Genomic DNA, 26,608 nt, shown 5'->3' on the forward strand with positions numbered 1-26,608 from the left:
ATTCTGCCATTCAGAGAGGTCTAGTTTCATACCTCTTCCTCAGATCAACTTGTCATCAATTTTAGTCATGTTTAAGTCCTGGATTACCAGGATCTGGCACAGACACGTCTTTTTTTCCCGATGTGGGGTTCAAATCCGGGGCTCCACGCATGCTGAACACACTCCCAGTCCAATCTATTAATTTTGAATAGGTCACTGTGAAGTTGGGAACTCAGTGGGTTGTAATTCAATGCTGTGTTTGGTGCTTTACCAGGTCTTAAAGAACTCAAAAGCACATTATGTTCACAGCTATTTTTTTGTTAACAGCAAAAGACACACAGCAAAAGCAACAGGCAAAAAGGTATGTACTGGCACAGTCCAGGAAGGCCCAGCACAGGCCTCTCATGTTCTCTAAAGGGTTTGCTGGAGTGCAGCTCATTAGTGGTGGCCACAGGGACATGTATGGACCCTGCCCAGGAAGCCTGGTGGAGGCTCAGGTCCCAGAGTGCTGGTCATGCAGGTATAACCTATGTTCACATTCTGCAGGAATACACTTTGGGCTTGATTTTCAAAACAATCCTACAACTACAGGAAGTGGAGTTCCTTTCGGGACAAGCTTGGAAGCCATAAGGTCCCTTGTGCAGCACTGAGCTGTGAAGGAAAAAATAAAAATCCAGGGCCAGGGATTTACCTCCAGTGGTTCTGCAGCCAGCTTTGCAAGCACAAGGGCCCAAGTTTGATCTGCAGTACCCCCACCAAAAAAGAAAAAAAAAATGTCCTGCAAGGTGTGTGGCACATGCCTTTAATCCCAGCACTTGGGAGGCTGAGGCAGGAGGATTGCCACAAGTTCAAGGCCAGCCTGGACTACATAGCAAGCCCGTCTCAAAAAACAAAAACAAAAACAAAATTAAGTCCAAAACTTATCACTTTAAAGAAATGTGGTAATCCTTCAACTAATTATTTTTTACAAATTCACTATAAAGAAATAGTAAGATTTGTGCATAAAACCCTAAGTATCATGATGAATCACCAGAGTACCATTTACAATAACAACTAACTAGAAATTACTTGCCAGAAATCATTGGGAATTTGGTAAATAATCAAACTACAAAACGAAATGTTCAGAAGCCCTTAAAAATGTTACAGATGAACATTTATTGACACGGAAAGGTGTTCAGGATATACTGATACACGAACAAAGTAGACGGTAAAATAATACACTGTGATGATTTGATTTTTATTAAAAAAATATGTATTTGTAGCAAAAAGAGATAGGCAGGGACAGATACTGGATTGGTGACTGTGCTTCTCCCTGGGAAGGAAGCATATGGGTTTTGATTTCGCTCTTTGCTAACTATGTTTCTCACCTTTTCAGTAAATCACAGCATTTGCTTTTAGAAGAGCAAGTCAATCTATCACAATCCTTTATCTTGATTAAAAGAACCCATTTTTTTAAAGCTTAGTTTGTTTGTTTCAAGCAGACTGAGAGGCTGAGGGCTGAGGCGGGGGGGATCGGTGTGTTCGAGGCCAGCCTGGGCTACACAGTGAATTTAAAACCAGCCTGGACTACACAGCCAGACCCTGTCTCAAAACTGAAGGGAAAAAGAAAAAGGGCAGAAATGACTTCCAAGTCACTGCAGTGGGTGAGCTTTCATTCTCTGCGGGAGCTGGGACAGCTTTCATCATCTGGGACCACGCCGGACTTGGGGACAATCGATTGGGTTTCCTGATGCTCTGGTGTCCCCAGGGCCGCCTACTCCTGCCGAGTCACCAGCCGCATCATCTTCAGAGCCATGTCTCCTTGGTCAGCGGGAACCTGGAAGCAAGTGGCAGGCGAGTTAGTGCTCCTAGTGCCATTCCTAAGTGGGGAGAGGGCAGCACCCTGAAGCCCAGCTCCTAGAGGGAGCCAGCTCTGTGACAGCGAGTGTGAGGACAGCTGCCCCCCGGGGCACCCCGACCGCCCCTGCGTTGGACAGAAGCTGTGCTGGGCCCCGACTGTGTTCAGTGGCAGAGGTCTGGAGAAGCCGGCTGTTAGACAAGAACGCTCTACTGCACTGAGGGCTGCTCTCTTGATGTCTCCTTCTTTGTCCTGGGTGCTGAGGAAGGAGGCCAGGACCCACACGTGCTAGGCAAGTGCTCTACCACTGTGCTACACACCCCCAGCCCCTGTTGGTTTTCTTTACAGAGGCTCTGCTCAGGGAACTGGGACCGCACCTGCTCCAGGAAGAGGGAAGATACTCAACATCTGACACGATTCCGGTGTAGGGCACCCCAGACTGGGAACAAAGTGCCGAAGAGGCTGAGAGGGAGGCTAACAGGAGAGTTGGTTTGGATAGCACCCAAAGTTTTACATCGTCTCTTTTGTCTCCTCTAAGCTTTTTAGAATAAATCTTTTGAAGAATTTGTTTGCCGATGTAGGGATGCACTCAGTGGAAAGGCTCGTGTTTACCATGAACAGGACATAGGTTTGATCCCCAGCACTACCAGAAACAAAATAAAACCAAAAGCCACCTTCTCACACACCATGCAAGGGGGAAGGTCAGAGGCCTCGGTGTCTCTTCTACAAAGTGGGGTGAAGAGACGGTCTCTCGGGTCTGAAATCCCCCAGCTCACGGTTCTCTTTGCACATCCCTGTCCTGGACTCTCCTGCCAAGCAGGCGTCCCCAGGAGGTGACGCAGCGGGACATTCTAAAATGACATTTCATCAACTAAAGAAGTAGAAGAGGGTGACTGAATATGTCTCCAAGGGCTATTTCTTCTGAATGTGACAAAGCAAGAGGAAGTGGTCTGAACCCCAGCGCGGGAGCATGAAGGTGGCTCACAGTGACAGTGCTCGGTTCTCAGACTCCCTGCTGGCTCTTCCCCAGCCATTACTTATGGTCCCCACCTCCCCAGAGCCGTAAGTAACGTCGTCTTTCCCCTGCGCCACGTTGCCTCATCTGCCCTCGCTTCCAGTCTGGCTACGTCCTCTCACTGGAAGGAAGGTGTCATCTGCCTCACTGTTCACCCTGTTGCCCATCTTTCCACCCCACCCTCAGCCTGCCATTCCACCAAAAGCGCTGTGCCTGCGGGAGAACCAGGGGCACTGTCACTTTATCTGGGTCCGCAGCAGCACCTGACATGAACAAGCACTGCCTGCTCTGGGATGCTGGGAAACATCACTTCTTTTTACCCCAAACAACTACTGATTCTTCCCCCTGCCTTTTTTTTCCCTTTCTTGCTCAGTGCTGGGGATTGAACCCAGGACCTCATACATGCTAGGCACTGAGCTACACATCTCTAGCCCTTTCTAAAATTTTATCTTAAAATAGGGTCTCATGAAGTTGCACAGGGTGGGCTTAAATTTGGGATTCTCTTGACTCAGCTTCCAGAGTAGCTGGGATTATGGGTGTGGGCCACTATACCCAGCCAATTGAAAGACCTTCTTATACTTTATCAAATCCATCCACTTTTGCCCCTCCTAGGTTACCACAGCAGCCTCATCTTCAACTCTCCACCCCAGCCTCTCCCCATGCTCCCTGCTATTAAGAGCATTAGTTCTTAGACAAATCTGATAATTTCCCTCGTTTGTCGGAAACCCCTCCAATGGTGCCTGCAATCGGAACTCATGTTGGGCATAGTGCCCTTTCACAGCCTCCTAGGACCTCCCTGCCGAAGGCTCCTCCAGGTTAGCTAACTCATCCCTGCTCACCATGGGGGACCAGACACGGGGGCCCAGACCTGGGGACACTTCCCTGGGTCACCCCCATCTTAGCACCACTTTCTCCCTGCTGTGCAGGGCCTATTTGCCTGTCTGCCCCCCAGACCAGTGATGGAGAACCTTTTAGTTTTCAATGCTATACACAGCTGGCAATGGCACGCGTGCCACAGGTTCGCCCCCACAAGCTCCTGGAGGACAGGGGCTCTACACCATCCATCTTTGCGCTCTCAATACCTGCACAGCACAGTGGTTGGCACTTAGGAGACACACAGGTGTTTGCCCAAGGAAGTTCCTGGCACCCTTCTGCCTCCTGCTAATGCTTTATTTTTTTTTTAACTTGAATATTTATTTGCTTATTGTGGTGCTTGGACTTAAAGCTGAGGGCCTTGCATACACTAGGCAAGTCCTCTACCACTGTGCCATTCCCCCAGCCCATGCCATTTGTTCTTTGTGAGTCTGCGAGTAGGGCAGGGGCTGGGGGCAGGACCAAGGCTTCCATAATATTCCCCAGCTCAAGAAAAGCCACTCCGTCAACCTATAACTGAAGGGAAAACAGAACATCCACCTGGCACATGTTGCAGGGCAGCCATCACATGGCCCAGCTGTGCGTTCAAAGCCTCTTCTATTTGTTTATTTGTTTGTTTATTTTGCTTATTTGAGACAGGGTCTTACAATGTAGTTCAGGTTGGCCTTGAACTCACTGTGTAGCCCAGGATGGCTGTGGTCCTCCTGCCTCTGCCCCCCCCCACCCCGTACTGGGATTACAGGTGTTTTCTATCATGCCTGGCTCAAAGCTTCTTCCAAACAAGCACCTGGCCACCACTACCTAGGAGATCTGTGACTCAATTTAAAGAGAAGCCAGCTTTGGTTTTCCACTCCCTGCAAACGGCCAGAGACAGGCAAGTTCTCCCTTCTTCTCCTACGACAACTATGCAGAGGAAAGTACATGCCTGACACGTATAAACCTAAAAGGACAGAGCACTCAGCATAACTCTCACCATAGGCTTTACTCTTATGAGTCTATACTCAAAGCAATGGGGCAATCAACAGGTTGAGTATCCCTTATTTGGAATGCTTGGGGCCAGAGGTGTTTTCTCAGATTTCAAAGTTTCTCAGATTCTGAAATATCTGCACATACATGAGGAGAAAGGGAACCAAGTATAACATCACCTCTACAAACAGCCTCAAGCTCATTTTATGTGTTTTTTTCATGCCCCTGGGTTTTTGTTTTTTGTTTTTTGACACAGGGTTTCACTATGTAGTTGAGACTGACACAGAACTCACTATATAGTCCAGGCTGGTCTTCAACTCACAGCGATCCTCCTGCCTCAGCCTCCCGAGTGCTGGGATTACAGGCATGCACCACCAGGCCCAGCTTCCCGGGTTTTGAATCACAGGATTCAATTGAATCACAGGAGGTCAGGTGTGTGCAACTCCATGTTGACACTCAAGAAGTTTTTAATTTTGGGCCATTCTGGAGTGTGGATTTTTGGATCAGAGAGCCTCAGCCTGGAGCAGAATTTCACTAGAGACCCAAAGCACTTGCAAGCCTGAAGTACTTCTAAGGCCCATCGAGGCAGTGGACACACACAGTGACTCTCCACTTGGCATGACATTAAGCCTGGAATGAAAGGTGACGCTCTCTTACCATGTGACCCGCGCCAAGAATCCAGAAGAAAGACAGGTTCTTGTAGGACTTGACGAAAGCAGATGTTTCCAAGGACTTGGGGCTGCTGTGCAAGGCCTTCCACTTTAGCTGACTGAATCTGGGCAGCTCTGGCCACTTCAGCTTCCGCAGCCAGGCCTCCTGACCTGGTGAGAGGGACCAGGAAGAAGGTCCAGCATCAGTGGCTTTCACAAGGAGCTTCTGATCCCCCGCCCAGCAGCTATTCCAAAAATGTGTCCTTCTAAAGAAATTCTCATTATGTTATCCAAAGTACTTGCCAGTACGTCTTAGGTAAAGACTTAGCTTCTTGTCCAGGGGTGCCTAAAACAAAGGAATGGCAATAGAAACAGTCTAACTACAAGCTATGTTACCCCCAGGACAAATTTTTAAGAGGTCTAAACTGTATAGTCGTATAAACTAACTTTACATTATCTGTATCCAGTCACTACGAAAGGTCTTTGGGTCCTGTAACACAGGAGCCAGATCCGAGTTCTGAGCCTCACAGTAAAAAACTTTTTAATGGCCCAAAAGTCCCCAAAACAGGTATCTTTAGTGTATTCTTTCACCACTGTTATCATTAAAAGAACACTAGAGTTATTTATTCTTATTCTTATTATTGTATTATTTTTGGTACTGGGATCAAATTCACATCCTTGAACTTGCAAGGCAGGTGGTGGCACCACTGAGCTAAACTCTTGGCCCGAGATTTTTTATTAACCAAACAGGAAGAGCCCATATGCTCTTAAGCTCCACTTGTTTGGGTAAACAAATAGAGGTTAATATTAAAGATAAAGGCTTCTACCAAATGCTACCTAATTGTACCTGACCTCTCCAACTTTGTACAGCCTTTATTCACCAAGATTCTACATTTAATTTTTGGCCCCTGCTTGTTTAGCAGGTTATAAAATCAAGCTTAAATTTCAATGACTTGCCAATGCTCTTGTCCTCCTTTCCAGATTCTCAGTGAGCCAGTAAGTGGGGCTCTGGGCCTGTGCTTTCCACCTGGAAACTGCACTTCCTTTCACAGACTTCCACCGTCAAGGAAGCAGCAACCTTAACGGGCAGCAGATCTCAACTTCACACACACGTCAGGCTTTGCATTCTGGCACGGCCCGTCAGACGGGTGACATGACAGGTGGTAGAAATACACATCACAGATGACCCAGCTTGAAAACATCCCCTGCCCCGTACACACACCCAGCTCTAGATGAGAACACGCCTCTCTCTTGAGGACTCATGTTACGTAAGTGCGTACTTTAAATTTCTGCCTAGTAAATCCCTTTGTAGCTCTTTTGAAAAAAAAAAGAATGCTGTTTTGTGAGAGACTGCTTGGGCCTGCACAAGATGGCTGCCCTCAACCTTAGCCTTTGCCTCGGTGGAAAAATCCCACTAGACTACATACGTGACTTTTGGCAGGTCTAGCCCCTGGGCAAACAGGGAATCTTACAGAAAAAAAAATAGCCCTTTGTGCTAACCATAGGGTCACGGGATCTGGAGCAGGAGGCCGGTGATATTTCCTTGTCCTGCTTGCCCCTAGAGATTGTTAAGTTAAAGATTGCATAGGGTTAACTGTTGATGTACGCCTTCCCACTTACCCCTCCCCACATTTGGTAAAATACTGATTGCTGTATGGTTAAATGCTTGAGTGACTCATGTGATTGGTAGAGGATTTGTTTGAACTGTCCAATAAGCTTGCTGAACCTTCCCCCTGGGATAACAGTATATAATCGTTTTGCTGAGCCAATAAAGAGCCTTTGATCAGAAACCAGACTTGGGCCGTGTGCTCACACTTCTTAAAGATTTCCTTCACAGACATTCAAGATCGGATCGGCCTCTGATGACCCACGAATAAGAGGCGGCTCTCACCTCCTATTCCCCGCTGGACGGGGTCCCCCAGAGAGCCGCACTGTTTAGCTGTATAGAAGCGGGTGCAGGAGAGCTAGGCCCTATAACTTGATGCTTCCCAGTCAAATGTACAGAAAACTCACAGGGGCCTTCATCAAATGCAAATTATCATTCAGCCTTTCTGAGTGAGGCCTGCACACCTGTATTTCTAGCAGGTTCCCAGCAACGTCTGAGCTGTGAAAAACTGATGGCTGTGAAGCTGTTTTTGCCACTAACTCTCCTGCTATCTCCTGCTATCACCTGCTCTTTAGGGAGGGAACCAGGGACCCCTGGAGGCTGACAGGGCTGACAGGAAGACAGAGGAGTGTCAGGGATGAGAATGAAGGAGGGTCACCTGGGCAGCGCATGGAAGAAACTAGAAACTTTTCAGGTTGCAAGGTGCAAAAGCATTCACTCCTGCTGGTGCTAAGAAAAGAGGCTCCTGAGAATGTCCCTGAGCTTCCACCAGTCCCTGCTGACACCACAGTGAGCTCAGGGATGGCAGGCCAGGCAAAGAGCAGGACCTGGGATCTCGGAGCTACGTTTCCCTGGGTTCTCAGAGGACTAGAGAATTGTTAGGGTTTAGTTTTAATTCAGTGTGTGGAGCTTCATATCTACTGTGACACTGTACAAAAATAAGGGCTTCCGGTTTAGATCTAGAATGTCACCCTCAAGTGCGTGCAGCTTTTGAGAGGTGACTAAATCACTGGGTGCTCCAATCATCGGTGGATTGCTCCACGATGCGCTCACGGGGTGGGGCATGACTGACAGAGGTGTGTCGAGGTTGTGGCTTTGAGGTCTACCTCCCTCTCCTGTTCCTTTGCCTCTCTCTACTTTCCTTTGCTCTTCCTTCCACCAGGCAATGTCTGCCTGTGAGCTGGCAGACCACACGCAGACTGAGATCTCTGAGCCCAAAAAACCTCTCCTCCCTGAAGTTGTAAGTATCAGCTATTTTGTGCAGGAAAGTGACTGATACGTAAGTCTTTCCCCCAGTTAAATAGTGCCTTTGCCCAACCGCCAGGAAGTTTTTGTAGAGGGCAGTCTTTAATCATAACCTGAAGGGCCTTCAAGTTTTGAGAGACAAGATTCCTCAAAGCCTAGCAGGGGCTGGGTATAGTAAAAACCTGTAATCACAGCCCTCGGGAGGCCGAGGCAGGAGGATCACTGTGAATTTGAGGCCAGCCCGGGCTACACAGTGAGTTCAAGGCCAGTCTGAACTACAAAGTGAGACCGTCTCAAAAAAGAAACAAAAACAGAACTGAAACAAAACAAAAAAGCTAGCAGGGCCCAGACCTCCCTGAGGGATCACAGCTGTATTCAGCTTCCCTCTCTTTGACAAGCCAAGGTCAGGGTGGACAGAGGCAGCAAGAAATGGCTTTCCCCCGGCATCAATGTCACCAATGCCAAGACTGACATGTTCGAGGCGCGTTCCTACCCACGGGGCTCCTGCCTTAGAGTCAGTTCCTACCCATGGTGTCCACGATGAGATCCAGTTGTCCATTGTATATGGTCACGTTGACCCCAGCTTCTAGCAACTCATCCACAATGCTGATGGCCGGCTTCATGAAGTCCTCTTCCATGCTTATGAAGACGTAAGAAGACTGGGCTACTCGGAGCAAGAAAGAGGTAGCAACTTAGAATGTGCCAGAACAAGAGGTGCTTTTCAGCTCAAGAACCCTGCACTCCAAGCACCTAGAAGTCACCATCATGCAGCACTTAGCAAAAGCTGAGTGGCAAGAGCCTCACAGGGACCCACGCCTCGGCTATGGGTGGAAAGGAAGCATGAACAGCATACGTGGTCCATTCCCTTGCATGCGTGAGATGATGGAAGACACCATTTTTAATGTGGAATCAAAACCTGGGAGCTAGCAGTTAGCGGGGCAGAGAGGCCCAGGGACACTCAGTAGGTCCACCAGGGACTTAACTGTACTCTGGGGCCAATGCTGTCCCTTTAGGCTGGGTAATACCAGGGCTGTGTTCCAAAGTCTGAGCAAGTGCGACTGCCTTTAATAAACCAAGCCAGACCCAAGCCAATTTAGAGCTGGGCCTCAGGGAAGCCACGTGGGTAATGAGGCCCGGCAAGGGAAGAGCCAGTCAGCACAGCGTTCCTGCTGGATTCTTCCCTGCACTGCCGTCACACCGAGTGGCTACAGTGCTACGAGCAGCCGCCACTTAGGCCCAGCCATAGGGCTAAATATGTGTCTTAAAAACTACTTCCCACTTGTTCTCCATCTCTGCCTTTGGAAGTGAGATGCCCTGAGTTGCCTAGCAGACAGAGCTGGTCAGTGTAGAGCTGAGATCTGAACTCAGGCCTGCCTGACTCTCCTCAGGTACGTTTCCCTCTAAACTGCAACTCAAGGCCCAGGGGACAGTGGCTGAGGGCGGTCTGTCCTTTCTGGATCACTCACAGATCTGGAGCCAAAGAGGGTTTTCTCTACCAGCAACCAGCTGCAGAAACATAATCACCTTGCCCATCTAGCCACCCTGGGGAGAGAGGGTTCCTACAGCCAGAGAATCTGGGGCTGGAAAATACCACAAGAAGAAAAAATGGAGGAGGTGAGCTGAAAGGATGCGTTCATAAGGGCCTGTTCTACACCTGCACTCCCATGATTCCTCACAAGCTCAGGGCCACCATAGCTGTGTCCTCATAGCTGTGTCCACTGCCTACAGCTGTAGACACCACCACCCGCCTCCTAGCTGATCTAGGAGAATGAGGATACCAGGTCTAGGGAGAGCCTCCTGGTGCCTGCAGGTTGGGACAAGACGGTCCATGATCCCGGGAGAAGCCCGGACTAGGGTCAAGTCTTAGTTCTTTAGCAGCTGCCAAGCAGCCATCCGAGAAAGGGGCCTCCTGACCACATAGTCTAGTGGTACCTCGAACACACACACAAACACACAAAACCCGCTCAGCCTGCTTGGAGTGTTTCCCACCAGAAAATGGGGGACCCTGCTTAACATGTTCTCCAGCCTGACCCACCCAGTGGTACACGCGTGGCCGTCCCATTGGGCAGCTTGTACCACTAGTGGCACCATGGATTCAATCACTTTTATTAGTCTTTTTACTAATAAAATTAATAAAAAGGCACCCGATGGGATAGCCATGCACGCACCACCAGTGGTTCAAGCTGCCTGGCAGCAAGAAATACAAATTATAGCCCCACTGTGAACGTGTTAAGGCTTCTTTGCGGGACTAAGTAGGAACGTGCTCAAGATTTCTAGTTGGCGCTATCGCTAAAGACTCCATACTATGACCTTCACAGCAGATGTGGTCCATGGCAGACCACAGCCAGCATCAGGATGCCAGGGAGACCAGCAAGCGGGAGCTGGTCAAAACCAGTCCACACACACAGGTGTGCCTGACACCCTGCAAAGGACCTCTGGCTGGAAATCTAACCTGCCGCTAACCATGGCCTTGGACATGAGCCTTTTGCCTTAAAATTTCAAACTGAGACAAGGTAAAGAGAAGAAGACAATCATCCTCATGTTCCCAAAGCAGGTTTCAGAAATTACTGACTCATAACCAATCACGTGTCATGTCTCTCCCCACCCACGTCCCTACCAACCCCGGGAACCCATCCTAGTGTGTTGCTCCCTGACCCTACCCCTGCCTGCTCATCTATAAAATGTGGATGTAGCGTTGTTTGAAGTCCATTCCACAGATGAAGGAAGGCCTCCTCTCTTTTACCAACTTTACAAATGCCACTTAATTAGGTCACACACATACCTCCCCAGGTGATATCCTCAGGAATAATTTTGAGCTTCTTTCTGATGGGGCCATTCATGAGCTGACTTAAGGCATCCTGGTTCAGGCGTCGCACGTGGTGCTGAGAAAGACGAACTAAAACCAAGCCGGTACACAGTTGAGTCAAGAGCTTGGACACAGGACCATGGGGACATCTTTCCCCAGCTGCTGGGGGTGCAGTGCAGTAAGAGGGAGGATCTCAGATGGAAAAGGAAAACTGATACCTGATTTAATCCGGAGGAGGAATAAAGTCAGAATCAGGTTAAAAGTAGGAAGGCTCTTTTAGTATTAACTGAGGGGCCACTGGCATTATACAAAAGGGACAAGGAAAACCAGCTGAGAAGTAGAATCTAGGGGTACCTCGCAGCCTTTATTCACCTCTTACAAAGGGGATGTTGGCTACAGGGCCACTAAATTCAACCCTAAGCGACAGAGCCCAGGTGCCAAAGACTAATATATTCCAGGCCTGGTGGTGTGTGCCTACGTGTACTCCCAGCCACTCAAGAGGCCAAGGGAGCAGGAGGATTGTGACTTCAAGGCCAGCCTGGGAAGCTTAAGATTCTGTTTCAAAATAAAACAAAAAGGGTCAGGTGTCTGACTCAGCAACAGAGTACTTGGCTAGCACGTGTAAGCCCTCAGTGCAATCCCCAGTTCTGCAAGAAAAAAAAAAAATGACACTATGATATGGCCTCGTTTGTAACGGATGTTCAGAAAGGGCAAGTCTAAGAAGACAGAAAGCAGATTAGTGGTTGCCCAGGGCTGGGCACGGGAATGAGAAGTGATGCAAATAGACTTGTGGGATCTTTTGATGATGACAGAAATGTTCTAACACTGGATTGGGGCGACGGCTGCTTAAGTGGGAATATACTAAAAACAGCGGAATTACACCCTTAAAATGGGTGAAGCTTAGGCTATGTAAACACACAGTTAAAAAGCTTTAAAACAGATGGGTTTCTCATCGCAGGAGGCTGAGGTAGGGCTGACAGCATCCATGTTCACTCACCTAGGTGGTTTGGCACGAACTCTAGGCTGGATTTCCTGGCCGGATCGGGAGTGCTTTTGGTTAAGATGTTATAGAAGTTCACCCCGTCTGTATTCTGAAATACACAAGTACAGTTGGCTGTTCATTTTCTTTCTTTTTCCGACATCAAAGTTGCCAAACGAAAAGGCAGAGAGTAGGGGCCGGGGACTTGGCTCAGTGGTTCTGCTGCCTGCCTCGTAAGCGCAAGGGCCCAAGTTTAATACCGTGACAACAAATAATTGTCTCTGAACCACACACCTCTGTACGTCACAGTCCGTCATACAGATCACGACATCACTGCTTAGACCCGTCAGGCGTATTGTCTGGTGCACAGTCATTTCCAGGTTTCCGGAGAGACCCAGGAGAGCCCCCATCTCCCTCACAAACCACACGCCCTGCACCACAGGGACACCCACGGGACACCCACGGGACACCCATCCACCCCTTTACCTTCTCAATGATCAATTCCGCCTCCCCCCACAGCTGGGTGGCTTCCTTGTAGAACCCCCTGTTTATAGCAGCCAGGACCTTTTCTGCCATGGCAGACACCTCTGCCAGACCTGCGTCGTCGAGAAGAGACTAGAAGGCAGAAACAAAAAGGTTCATTTTCCTTCGGTGCATAAATCTGGTACTGCTGCAACCAGAGACGGGTAGAAAGGGGAGCTCCTAAGTTGTTCCATGTCACGCTGACAGAAGAAATACAGCAAAACGTTAACTGAATCAAGGTGGTGGATATCTTAATTTGGGGACATATTTGAGCTTTTTTATTTTTTATTGTTTAGTGTGGTACTGGGGATTGAACTTGGGGCCTTCACACTGACCTACATCCCCAGTCATTTTCTTCCTCTTTGAGGCTTGTTAAATCACCAAGTTATCCTGGTCGGGCTCAAACTTGCGAGCCTCCTTTCTCAGCCTCGAAGAGTGCTGAGATTACAGGAATATACTACCACGCTTGGTTGAATATTTTCATCATGAAAAGTTAGCGTATTTTGGGGACAGGTACTGGGGATCGAACCCGGGACCTTCTGCTTGGGAGGCAGGTGGCAGCACCACTGAGCTAAATCCCTGGCCCAGGGTATTTTAAAAGTATGGTTGCTAATGCCTGGAAAATGGAGGGAGCACGCTACCTGCTGCTCAGGGTCTTCAACTGAATGTGGACCAACAATCCCTGAGGACCCACCATCTAGGTGAAATCGTCTAGCTTCCGCTTCCTGGGGACACAGGAAGTCAGGGCCAGAGAAGTGGGCGGGGCTGTTTGCCAGGGAGGATGCAGAGGCGCGGGCCCTCCCACTTACCATGCTGTACAGGTAAGGTCCCCAGGACAGCACTGAATCTGAAGCAAATCACATGGGTACAAATTAAGTGTGTAGTGGCTCTGACCACCCAAGAGCACGTCACTGAGGCTCCCCTCCAAAGCAAGTCATGAAGGGGCTTCAGTTTGAAGGCTCCCGAGCCACTGCCCGTGCAGGAGGCAGGCTCCGTGGCTGGAAGTTAGGATGAGGGCTGGGGCCCTTTCTTCGGCCAGCAGGCACTCCCGGCACGCTTCTGTGACCTGACCCGGGCCAGCGAATGAGGCACAGCCAGTGATGCGTCCCCAGAGGCAGGCAGTGGGTGTGTAGGTGGAGGCTCGCATCTGCACGCTTCTAGGCTTCTTGACAGCTTAAAATATTTCCCCACCCTCACATCTCTGCTCCATATCCTGTTTGCTCTATTTAAGCAAGCAGCCTAATATGTTTGTAACTCCAGTGTCTCGGTCATTCTGCCACCTAGTTCAGTTTGTTTCACTGTCATGCTCAGAAGTTCCTAAGGATCTAGGGGCAGCAAACAGCTCCAGGAGACATAAACAGGAATAAGACATTGCCCGAGAGCAGCAAGGCAGAGCAAGACAGCGAGCTGGGCTGGATAAGTTCACAGATGTCCTGTCACTTGGTCAGACAAATGGCATGAGAGGTGTGTCAAAAAAGTACCAAGGGTCTTGCCAGGTATGGGGGCACACACCTGTAATCCTAGCACTCAGGAGGCTGAGGCAGGAGGATTGCCACAAATTCTGGGCCAGCCCAGAACACATAGGAAGACCCTGTCTCAAAAATAATAACAATGGGCTGGGGATTTAGCTCAGTGGCTCCTCTGCCTGCCTTGAAAATGCAAGGTCCGGAGTTTGATCCCTGGTACCAAAAAACAAACAAACAAACAAGCAAAAGTATCAAGGGTCTCTGTGTATAAAGCACATCTGAGACTGTCCCTTTTTTGCTTAGAGACTTACAATGGTTCCCTTCGGCCAAGTCTCTTGATATACGTGTCAAACAATCTCTGTTCTGCAGCTTTTTAATCTAGGTATTAGGAAAAGTGATTATGAGATTAAATGCCTTAGGATTATGCACCATACAGTACATTTCTTTACTGCAGGACTTCTCAGAGCTGTAATGCACCTACAGATCCTGAATTGGTGAAGCCAGTATTGAGCATTTCCAAAACTCATGTGAACGGAGACCTTCGTGTGGCTGGTATTCTTCAGAAGCAATCCCGAGAAACAGGCATAACAGATCTGTGACCCAGCTGGCTTGCACCTCTCCAGCTTAACTTTCAAGCCCATGCCTTAGTTTCTGGAAATGTCAAATCACCTGGTGCATTTTATTTGATTAAAAAAAAAAAAAAAAAAAGATCTTGCTACCCAGCCTGAGCTGGCCTTAAACACACTATCGAGGGCCAGAAATTTAGCTCAGTGGCGCTGCCACCTGCCTCACCGGTGCAAGGTCCGGAGTTCGATCTCCAGTACCAAAAAAACAAATTAAAAAAAAAAAAAAAAAAACCCAAAACTCACTATGTGGCCCTGGCTGGCTTTGAATTCAGGATCCTCCTGCCCAGCCTTGAGAGTGGCGGGATCGCAGGAGTGCGCCACCACACTTGGCTCAGAATCGTTCGCAGTTCTCCAGCGCTAGCTGTGGTCTTTGTCACAACTACTCAACTCTGTCCTCGAAACCTCCAAACAGCCAGTGTGTAAATGGACAGCATGGCTGCGGCTCAAATAAAAACCTTATTCACCAAGGCAGCCAGCAGGGCTGTGTGCCAACCTCCGACCCAGACCCGCCCTACCCAGCAGAATTCTCTGCAGTGTTGGAAAGGCTCTGCATCTGTGTGGCCCACAATGAAGGGCCATGGCCGCATGCATCTGCCGAGCAGCTGAAAGGTAGCCAGTGCCTTTGAAAAACTGAAATTGGAATTTTAATTCATTTTGACTTCCACAGCCATGTGTGGCTAGGGGCTGAAATACTGAAATCACCCTGTGTGCTTAGCGATTGAGTAATACCACGTCCTCCTTGAAGATGCGTGCCTTTAGCACCTAGCTGGGTCCCTGCTATAGATAGTACGCTTTCCTCAAAAAAGTATGCTTCAGGGATGGAGGGGTGACACTTTATAACGATAAAAATGTTTAAAGCCAGGTGTGGTAGCACATGCTCATAATCCCAGTACTCAGGAGGCTGAGGCAGGAGGATTGTCATGAGTTGGAGACCAGCCTGGGCTACATAGTGAGTTCAAGGCCAGCCTGAACTACATAGTGAGATCCTGTCTCAAAACAAATAAACAAACCAAAAAATATCTGAACAGGTAGATTCATAAAGTGAGGTGGGTCATGGAAACAAGAAAAAAGGTAGATTCTAGACAGATTGAACAGCACTTACCAGACTTGAGGCTACCCATCTGGCAGAGGCCATGTAGACCCTTGGTCAGTGCCCTCATTCCAGCACCTGCTGCCTGGTTTCAGTCTCAGCTTTACTAGTGTAGCAGTAAACTACAACTCTAGGAAGGCTGTTTAACCTCTCTGAATCTCAGTTTCATCATGTACCCAACTAGTATAATGACAGCATCTCCGCTCTGGAGTTTGCTAAGGGTAAAAGGAAGTTACTACACGCACGGTGTTAGTGCTGTGCTGAAACAGTGATGAGACCCCACCGAAAGGGTGACGGCTAGCACTGCCAGTGAGTCAGGGGCAGGTCTTGTTCATGCACCCAAGGATGGTTGGTTATGAAACTCAGGCCTTTGAGTTGCAGGTCACAGGAGGGCGAGAGACAATCATTCCAAGGGGCCTCAGAACACCCCAAAGCCTCATCTTCTGGGAGGAAAACATTACCTTTTATAAATCATTGTTTTTCAGAAGTTGAGCCATAATCACACATCACAAATTCCAAATGCACCTCCAGATGTTCTGATTGACGTCCACACCCCTGCAGCCCTACCCGGTCAAGACGTGGGACCCCAGCAGCCTAGAGCACACCCTTAGTCCTGCTCAGCCCACCTCCCCCAGAGCCACCTTCTTTTCCCATTTCCGACACTCAAGTTTGGTTTTGCCGGTGAAAAGTCACCTTTTGTTAGGTGAGGACAGCAGCTCCCCACCAGGAGGGGTGCTCTCCTCAAAAGGACATCTGGCAACATCTGAGACCCTTCGGACTGACACGGGGGGTTGCCCATGACACCTCACAGCAGAGCCAGAGATGTTGCTGACAAACACCCTCCAGTGCCCAGGGCCGTGCCCTCAACAAGGGTTACCCCAGATGTGACGTACTGAGGACGGCGGGACGCCCTGGGACATCAGCCCCACCAAGATCAGTTCTGCTGATGTCTGAAGCCACACCCAACATCTCAACATAGCCACCTGCCATCTGGGCTCTCAACAGGGATGTGCAGCTGTGAAACGCAGACCCACGAGCTGCTGGACCAGATGACAACTCTGCCCTGCCCAACATGGGCACCAGGTGGGAATGTTACTCCCATTACTCATACCAGCATCGGGGTGGTGCGGCGGACAAGCGGGCGACTGGATTGGCCCTTGTACTGCGTTACACCTGACTTGGAATCCTTACTAGGACACCTGTGCAGTGTGTCAAAGGGCGCAGTGCAGCCTGCGCAATGTTTCCAACTGCAAAATTCAATTCCTATGTTGTGCGACTGAAAAAAAGAGGAGTCCAGCCAGCGGTGGGTGCGCTGGGAACGGGTCTTCACCCCATGCTTCCTGGAGGCTCCTGAGATGAGCATGTTCTATGCTGACTTCTCCAAGGACCCAGAAAACTCTGCTGCCTCATTCCCTGACCTGGACGACACAATCCTAAATCCCAGGAAGTGGGAGGGAAGAAATGCCTAAAACTTGCGTACTTACCAACAGGAGAGATCCAGGAATCGCCCAAAGCCACCCCAGAAAAGTTGCACTTGATGGCTCCTTCCTGAACAGCCTGAAAGAGGAACCAAGAAGCACTGTCACCAAAGGTAGAGATCGGCTTTGCTGAGTGCAAACTTCTGCCACCCTTGTGAGACTCCCTGGCCACCAGGAGGGCGCAGAGACAGCCAGGGGCCAGGGTAGCTCTCTCCTGGCTGCTCAGCGTCTCTGTCTTGCTCATGGATTGTGGGTCTGCCCCTTTGGGAGCCACACCGTCACCCTCCCCGAGGACTGCGATTCTCCCAAGGTGCTTGCAAGAGGCCCCTTGGGAGGTCAGGGAAGGGCTGGAGGCATCTGCAGGACATCTTTGAGGGTGGAGCCGATGCCTCAGGATAAACTCAGGCCTCTGTGCTCCTTCTATTTACTTTACAGCACACTGCTGGGTGTGGTGGTGCACAGTGGTGATCCCAGTACTCTGGGAGGCTAGGACAAGATCACAAATTTGAACCCAGCCTGGGCTTCAGACATGCCAGGCAAGTGCTCTACCAGTGAACTACATCGCCAGCCAGGAGTGCTGTTACTAAGACTTACTTCTACTCTGCTTGTTCCAGGCTCTATTCAAAGTATATCCCGTACCAGCTGAATGCAAAAGGTACCATAATCAGTGTTCTGTCCAAACACACAGCAACAAAGGCATCTTCCCTCTTACCTTATGAAGCTCCAGACCAATTCCAGCAGCCATTTTTCCTCCATAGGACTCTGAGAAAATGTAGAACGGAACTGTCTAATAAAAACAAGTATTTATAAAGGATTAAACACTGCAATTGCCTTTTCATTTACACAAAATAATTACAAATTTTTAGTGCATGTCATAGCCAGACAAAACAAGCCTGTTCTCGTGTTTTTCCCTGTATGTGATTAGAGTACTGATTCCACAGTCACTATTTTAAGCTAAAAGGTCTTGATATGCAGTTCAGGCTGGCCTTGATCTCACTGTGTAGCCCAGGCTGGCCTCAAACTTAGGGAAATCTTCCTGCTCAGCTTCTCCAGAGCTGGGATTACAGGAGTGTGCCACCATGCCCAGATACAAGACTATCTTTTATTTTATTTTATTTTTTTGGTACCAGAGATCAAACTCAGGGACTTGTGCTTGGAAGGAAGGCACGGTACCACTGAGCCCTTGAAGACTGTCTGAGCAAAAGCCCACAACTCAATCGTGGGAGCAAAAGGGGTTTCTCTGGTCTGCCAGGCAGCAGACTCTTGGGGAAGCTGATACTCAGTCTAAGGAATTAATTACTGTTGCTCCTCCCCTCCTTTACTCAGTTGCGCCCGAGTATCTGCTTACCTGGAATTCTTTGTGGCAATTGAAGAAAGTCTTCAGGAGAACCAGCATGTCTGAAGCCACCATAGCTAGGTTCTTGGCGTAGGCATCGCTCGTGTTCACATAACTGAAGCCAGTGCCCACGGGGTTGTCCACGAAGAGGAGGCTGGCAGCCTGGAGCTACATGCCATAGAGCAGAATGCGGCAGTCAACTGGCTGCTCAGTGATTAGCTTCCTACCACAGATTTCGGCAATACCACATATGTGATATAACAGTAGGGTGGGGGACGCCATCTTGTCGCTGAAAGGATTTTTACAAAAAGAGACAGGAACACAGACCGCAGCCAAGACAGGTTGAGGTTCAAAAAGCAAAGAGTAACAGGCACACAGGGATCAGAGACTCTGCACCGGCCCCTTTCACACACACTACTGCACTCCAGGTACCAGAACACACTGGTGCAGGCTGCCCGGGGCAGTGTCAGCCCATGCAGTCACTCGGAGCCGTGAGGGTCCCCTGCACGTCTGGACATCACATAGCAGTTTGCTTCCAGATGAGTCAATTTCCACATGGGCCCGGGTTCCCTGTCCACTGCAGGAATACACTGTATTCTACACCTTTTCCAAAGAGGTCGAGAGTCAAAAATTCTGCGCCTGGTCTGGTGTGGTGGCACACACCTGTAATCTCAGCACTTGGGAGCCTGAGGCAGAAGGATCACTGCTAATCTGAGGCCATCCAGGACTACACAGTGAGTTCAAGGCCAACCTGAACTATACAGCAAAAACCCTAGCTCAAAAAAAAAACACTTCTGCACCTGGAAGGGTCCTCAGTGATGGAACAGACCAGCCATATTCTTTAGTACTCAAAATCTTAGCCCAGAAAGGGGCCGGGGCTCGTCCAAGGTCACAAAGTTGGGACAGGTGACTGCAGGACTAGGACTGGACCACAGGCTCCTCAATCCTCACTCGGGCTCTTTGCTCCAGCTTCACTGCCCTTCAGTCTAGGAGGCTTGGGCACCAGCTAGTGGGGCCCTCGCTGCTGCTACCAAGTAGCAAGCACAGGAGCAGCCCAGGACAAGAAAAGAGGAAGTACACATTGGAAGACTGGACAGGTGAGCGAGCTCCTGACGAGAGGGAACTGGAGGGCAGCAGAGAACACTCCCAGTGACGGCTGCTGCTGGGGAGGGTGGGGCGGAGGCACACAGCGCGCGGTGGTGCCCTGGAGAGGCTACGGTTGTGCAACCGCCGGACCCGTGCTGTGTGGTTCTGCACAGCTGGGAGATGGGGACGAGGGCCGAGTAGGGCACCAAACTTGGAAAGGAAAAACGAGAAGGATGAGGTTGCTGGCAAGGACAAGGTGTCAGCCACAGCAGGTCTCTGGGGCTGCGTGGAGAAGGCAAGAAATACCTGCTGGATACGCTGTCTCGAGACAAGGTAGAAACTGAGACAGAGAAGACAGGTGACCAAAGCCTCTGGAAAGCGGTGGGGGTGGGGTGCTAGAGTTGCCCCTCCCACCAGGTGGGGCCCAGCCTGAGAAGCTGCCTCACGGTACCCAGGTGGTTCTTCGTGGTTTCAGATCACCGTCAAGGGGTCCGATTTCCTCAAAGTTTCCAAAGCCAGTGCTGGAACCGCCTGGACCACCCTGTAAGAGAGAAAGAAATGAGACGGAAACCTACAGAAAATTTAGTCAACATCTTATTTGCTACAAAGGATGACCATATTCACTAGAAACAATTTATGATTCAGTTGACAGCTGGGTCGTCGTGCATAAAAGACCCAAGTTCTCCAGTGAACACGGGTGTCTGCATCTACCAAACTCCCCCGGTCACTGCTGAAGTCCTCTTTGAAAGGACCAAGCCGCGCTGCGATGCCCTCCAGGGACCCTCCTACTTCTCTGTCTCAGGCGTGGCCTGACACGGGCTTCCAGACTTTCAGTGCTGGAAGAGCCCTAGAAAAATACCTCACCTAACTGCGTTCCATGAAAGGGCAGTGAGATCCACAGTGGGGATGAAGCTGAGCTTTAGCAGCACAGCAGTTAAGGGGTCTACAGAGACCAGACTCTGGGCCGCCGAACCTTTTCTCCTCTGCAAAACTAGGAGACTCTCTCTTCTGAGAACCTATGGATGGACAAAGGGACCAAGACAGAGGCACAACTCGGGCAAGCCAATTTTCCTTACATAACACAGTGAATGTGCAAGTCCCAGGCAAGAGCATCTGCTACTATGGACATCCAGAGCAGGGACAGGCAGGAATCTAGGCCTAAGCTTGGAGCTGGAGACCCCAAAGGATGATGGAAGAATTTCTATGGCTCTGATTGGCTGGACTTGGGAAAGGAAGGGGCAAAATGAGGCAGCTGGGGTGGCCCTTCTGGTGGTCATGTGAGGAAGCTCTTCAGGAGACAGTCAAGGGAGAAGAGCTTTTCTGGCAAAATCAAAAGGGCCGACTAAACTTCGGAAAGGAGGCAATGGTAGCAGCATTACCAGCCTGGGTGGATGGAGATGATCTGGACCTAGAATAAAAGGACCCAGTCTTGCTGTGCAAAACAAGATGGGTAGGAAAGGCAGAGAAGAAGAGATGAAAGGGAATAACCACCTGGCCCAACAGAAGCCAGGCTAATTTGCCTAGGGAAATCTAAAGCAAAGAAAATGAGGGTTGGCTGAACCCAGCAAGACACCCCAGCAGGGAGAAGCTGCCCACACAGACATTTTGAGCCAGGTGATAAAATCAGAGGCTCTATGCACTTTGAGATGAAGGGGAGCCTGAGATTTCCTAACACAGCGGTTAAAAAGTTCACAAACCAGTTGGAGATGTTCATCAGAGAGCCATTTATAGCCACACCAATCACAGTAAGGGCACAACTCCACTGTCCTGAAATAGTGAAATGGGTTAGTAAATCACATCTGCAGGAGGCGTAATGATGCCATTTGGAATCACAAACTCTGAAAGATTACATGGCAACACTGGAAAATGCTCCAGCAGCAAAATGCAATATGCATTATGCAATAAATTAAAAGCAAGTATGTACCCTCGAAGAAAGCTGGGCCCTTTTTTCCCACGGAGCCTAACAGGATGGGCAGAATCAAAGTGAAAGGCTTGGGAAACTGAAAATCCTACGGGGCTGGGTCTTTGTGGGAGAAATCCCACTCCCCAGGCTGCTTCTGGGAAGCAAGAGTAGAAGCAGGTGACTCCCCCTTCCCCTCTCCCCGTGGCAAGGAGAAGCTGGCAGGAAGCATCAGTTCTATCTGAATACAAAAAAAGACCGCAAAATCTTTAATTCAGAGCTTTGGAAGGGGTTACTACCGGAGCCCAGGGCTACCTGGGGACTCGGAAAGATGGTAAATGTGTCAGTGGACCAAACGAAATGCTTCGAAGGCTTGAAAGTCTTCCTAAAATAGCTTGCTACTCCATTTACGATATGACCTTAATTCTCAAAAGATCCCCCACCCAGCAGTCAGTGAAGCAGCCTTGATAGGCTGCTAAAACACAGATCTCCTTTAATCTAAATTAATTATTTCTTTCATCATCCTTTTTTTACCTTTTCACTTCGGCCTTTGGAGAAATAGAGAAGAGCAACTGTGTCTTCACAGAACAGTTCAGTTTACAGGTTAACTTAACAGAAGGTCACAAACTAGACGGCCTCCAGGGCCAGGCAGAGGCTATTTTGAAGGAGCAGAGAAAATCAGACGGGACTGGAGGCCCCACATCCCACAGATCCCCTGTCCTCTCTGAGAGGGGGATTCCGTACCCCTCAGCTTTGAGGGCACGGAGCTTGGGCCCCAAGTTGCTAGATCTCCTAATTTTTGGGAAGAGCAAGGAAGTGTCCTGGTTTTAAAACACCACAGAGCATTAATTCAGTTTAAACAATTCTGCAGTTAACCAAGGAACAGATCGTGATTTCTGAAAGTCAGCTGTTTTTCCAACATGTTTTCTGCAAAGCCAGGAAAATACCCAGTGGGCACCCAGGGTCAAACAGGAGGCCACATATATAGGACACGGCATCCGGTCCCACCCCAGCCTCAGTACTTATGCTTTGGTCTGCTGTAGCTGCTCAAAGTGAGATTTCACTGGATGGGAACAAAAGTCCTACCGAGTAACAAAAAGTTTGAGCACCACCAATCCCCGATTTAGAAAATGAAGGCCCAGAGAAGGGAAGTGTTTTGCCACGGTTAAAAGTGGCAGGGAGGCAATGAAAACCCAGGTCTCCCACCCAGCAGGCCCCGCCTTGTCCACGCCCAGCTCTCTCGTGCTGACCTGGGCCGACACTTTCCGTGCATCTTCCTCCCTAAGGCCTCAGAGCCAGCCCCACACACTGCTCCGGAAGGGGGCCATGTGAAGACCCTAAGAGAAAAAGGTCCCTCCCTGGAAACTGTCCATCTGCACTCTATCCCAGCAGGAAGTCTGCAGCAGGGCTGGGAAATAAAAGCCGGGACACTGGGGGACGATTCTGGAGGATGTCTGAGCTGGGACCGTGGAGGTGAGTCCCAGGGTGCCCTATGTGACTGGTGAGCCACTCGGACCCCTGAGGGGCCCTACCTGAGGCTAAAGCAAGATCCCCCCTCCCCGGGGTTGGTGGCAAATGCCTGTAGCCCTGGACAGACATTTCAGGAATGTAGGAAAGATCTCTGCCTATCCCTAAACACAGTTCAGAAAGCTCCTTGCCTTCCACCAGAGGTCACTGTGAAAATGCAAACTCAGTCAGGTGTGGTGGCACCTGCCTGCGATCCCAGCACTTGGCAGGCAGAGGCAGGATTGCCAGAAGTCCAAGGCCAGCATGGACTACACAGTGAATTCAAGGCTAGCCTGAACTACACAGCAAGACCCTCTGTCTCAAACAACAACAAACAACAACAACAACAATAATAATAGTAAAATGCAAACTCACTTAAAGAGAAGGCTGGAGCCTTGTGTTCAGATTGAGCCACAAAAGGGTTGGAGCAATTCTTTCAAAAGATGAGCTTTTGGGGGGCAAGATGTTAAGAACCACCTGGTTGCAGGGCAAGACCTTACAGTCCAAGAAAGAACTGTGGGAGGAGCGGAACTGAGGTGCCTCTGTCTCTGCTTTGAAGCTTTTCAAAACAGTTTCTGCCAGTATACAGAGTCAAATGTGTTAGCGGCAGCTTTAATAAAGTTTCCTGCAACTGTCCAGACTCAACTTAAAAGGACCCCAGCAAAAGGCTAGGCCTCTTTCCCCCTGCGATTCAGCCCCCTGGTGGTACCCTTGCCTCAGCCTGCCTTAGAAGGACACCAAAGCCCCAGGCCCGGCTGCCAGACAAAATCAGTCTCCCACCTCCTCCACTGCTCAGCCGTGAGCAAGCAGAGATAACAGTGGGAGACGGGGGCCTTAACTTGAGGCCAGGAAGGAAGTATTTACCTGAAGCCACATGACCAGGGGCAGCTCTGAGAAGTTCTTACAGGGATTGGTGGCATAATAGAGCCACCAGAACATGTGGGCATCTTTGCGGACAGTCACATAGTCCCACACTTCCTTGCCTTCTTTTGCCGGCCAGTCAATGACAGCTCCTGAAACGGAAATTCACGGTCATTTTCCCGGGAAAGGTCTAACATTCAGACGCATACCAAGCCTCGCAGCGATGGCCATGCAACCTACTGAGAATATTTGATATTCTGGGCAATTTACCTGCCCCAGATATTGTGGGGATAAAGAAAAATAGAACCTTGGTCATGAAAAAAAGCCACATGGAATGGTGTCATAGCAACAGTGCCGCTTTTTCCTCTACACCTTTCTGGAATGTTTCTGTTGTTTTGTTTTATATTGTTTTTGCTTTTGCAATGCTGTGGATCAAACCCCAAGGCCTCACGTAGGCAGAGCAAATGCTTACCATGGAGCTACTTTTCCAACTCAATGATTTTTTTTTTTTAATTGTGATCCTCCAACTCTAATTTTCCTCAGTTAACTTTTCTAACATTTGTGAAATATTTACTGGAAAAGTGCAGCTTAAATACTTTTTGTGTGTCTGAGGCAGGGTCTCACCAAGTAGCCCACACTGGATTTGAACTCAAAGTTCTATTGCCTCACTCTCTGAAATGCTGAGATCACAGGCCTGTACCACCACACCCAGCTCAGGTTAAGTACATTTTCTATGTCACCTGCTGCTGAAATAATAACATTCAAACTACCATATCATTTTTCTTGAAACCATTGTTTGATTATTAAAAAACAACAACAACAAAAAACAGGACCAGGGATTTAGCTCAGTGACAGGCTAGGCATAGTGGGAAATGCCTGTAGACTAAGCCACTGGGAAGGCTGAGGCAGGAGGAATGCTCAAGCCCAGTAGTCCAAGGCCAGCCTGGGCAGCACAGTGAGTCCCCTCGAAAGAAAAGGAAAGACAAGATGATGGAAGAGTACTAGTGACCGAGTTTTCTGCCTTCTACTTCTTCCTTTCTCAAATTTCAAGCCTCTTTAACAGAGGAAAAAAAGAAAAAATAATAAAAGGAAAGGAAAACCAGGAAGTGAAATGGAAGGGCTGGAAAAGTACAGATATGGCTACAAGATTCTATAAAGTAATATGAGATGACAGTCACCTCGAAAGTGACAGATAAGGATGGAGTCCTGAAAACCAAGGGCTGGGCATGGTAGTGAGTGCTGGTGATCCCAGTACTTGGGAGGATGAGGCAGGAGGATTCATCAAAGCAAACTGAAGGTCAACTTGGGCTACGTAGTGATACCCTATCTCAAAAAACAAAAACAACAACAAAAAAGTAAAAGTCAAATAAGGCTCATACCAGTCCCTCTTAACCCTGGCACCTCTTCCTTGCCTTGCAGTGTCCACTGTTAAAACGTGGGAGGCAGCTTACTTTACACGCCCCAGACACAAGTTATAGGGCCAGGTGACCCCATTTTACTGAGAACTGTTGAGCAACTTAGCTAAGATCACAAGGCAAGTTTGTGGCTACTTCGAATTCTCAGTTCTTGATTCAGACCAAGAGCCAGTCCGTCGAATGACGAGTGAAAAATCACTGATCAGCAGTTTCCCCAATCCTTTTTTTTTTTTTTTGAGACAAGGTCTCACTATGCAGTCCAGGATGGCACTAGAATTTTTAAAAAAAAGCGTGAGGTTCAAAAAGCTACTGAATTAAGCTAGGTAAGTACAGGGGAAAGAAATTTGTTTTTAAAAACGCAAAGCCACTAACAAAAACACCCCCCTACCCAGCGGCACCGGCGGCTCATGCGTCTTTTGCCGAACCTACCCCCACCGAGGCCCAGGAGCAGCGGGAACAGCAGCAGCCACCGAGGCAGCAGAGAGCTCCGCGGCGCCAGTTCCATGACGACTATAGTGCAGCAGTCAGGGCGACCGGCAGGAGCCGGACCTATCACGTGATGGCGGGCCCGTGGGCGTGGCCTAGAGGGGCTGGGCGGGGCTGGGGCGGGGCTGCAGAGCGCTCCGGGGCGTGGCCTGTGCGGGTCACGCCAGGCTAATGCATTTATTTAACTTCAATTATTGGACTAGTCTGAGAAACAACAGAGAAATAACCGTGTCCGCGCCCCCGCCGCCCATCTCTGCCTTCTCCAACAAAAGGCCTGGCAGTTTAAAAACTGCTGTATCTGCCCCCATCAGATTAGGCCTGAATCAAGCTGGTCTTTGGCAACTGTGGGGCTCCATATTCAGAGATGTGGGTTTTTAAACAATTATTTTTCTTTTAAAATTATATGTATTATGAATATTTTGGAAATGTGAACAAATTTTACACTGTACATAGCCGTTATCGACACACTCAGGATACCTTTTCATGACCTTTATTTATTTATTTATTTTTGTACCTGGGATCAAACTCTGGTCCTTGTGCTTGAGAGGCAGGCAGCAGAACCACTGAGCTAAATCCCCAGTCCCCCCGCTTTTTTTTTTTCGAGACAGGGTCTTGCTATGACTTGTTGCTAACCTTCTGCCTCAGCCTCCTGAGTGCTAGGATTTCAGGTATGTACCACCAGCCCAGCTCTCTTAATCTTTTAAAACTCAGTAATAATTTTTTTCTTCCCTCACGATAATTTGCGATCAACATTATTTTGTAGTGTTACGTTATCTCCAGTCATTTTAAAGAAGGTATTGGGACAGGCGCGATGATAAAGTGTGTGGCCTGCTGTGTGTGTGTGTGTGTGTGTGTGTGTGTGTGTGTGTGTAACTCTCCT

The 26,608-nt window shown here is 49.1% G+C and overlaps 1 protein-coding gene across 1 annotated transcript; it reads right to left on the reverse strand.

Annotated features, from left to right (window-relative positions):
• Positions 1-1,125: 1,125 nt before the first annotated feature.
• On the reverse strand, positions 1,126-25,803 carry Scpep1 (serine carboxypeptidase 1). The gene is made up of 13 exons (XM_010620220.3): positions 25,672-25,803; positions 23,831-23,979; positions 20,012-20,101; positions 18,487-18,642; positions 17,851-17,925; positions 17,145-17,217; positions 13,288-13,325; positions 12,443-12,571; positions 11,975-12,068; positions 10,954-11,067; positions 8,698-8,835; positions 5,328-5,491; positions 1,126-1,795 (listed from the first exon to the last, which is right to left on the reverse strand). The coding sequence occupies exons 1-13, from the start codon at positions 25,745-25,747 to the stop codon at positions 1,733-1,735; spliced, it is 1,359 nt and encodes a 452-aa protein (XP_010618522.1). The 5' UTR covers positions 25,748-25,803; the 3' UTR covers positions 1,126-1,732.
• Positions 25,804-26,608: the final 805 nt, after the last annotated feature.

Source organism: Fukomys damarensis, unplaced genomic scaffold (genome assembly GCF_012274545.1).
Source record: "Fukomys damarensis isolate Sample0158 unplaced genomic scaffold, DMR_v1.0_HiC HiC_scaffold_13, whole genome shotgun sequence".
Taxonomy (NCBI): domain Eukaryota; kingdom Metazoa; phylum Chordata; class Mammalia; order Rodentia; family Bathyergidae; genus Fukomys; species Fukomys damarensis.

What these genes read in the sequence shown, in the direction of transcription:
- Scpep1 (XM_010620220.3), bottom strand. Translation starts at nt 25,747, where the DNA reads ATGGAACTGGCGCCGCGGAGCTCTCTGCTGCCTCGGTGGCTGCTGCTG. An exon ending in CCCTGGTCATGTGGCTTCAG is followed by an intron (nt 20,102 to 23,830) that starts GTAAATACTTCC and finishes TCTCTCTTACAG; the next exon opens with GGTGGTCCAGGCGGTTCCAG. An exon ending in CGGAATTGATCATTGAGAAG is followed by an intron (nt 12,069 to 12,442) that starts GTAAAGGGGTGG and finishes TGTGTATTTCAG; the next exon opens with AATACAGACGGGGTGAACTT.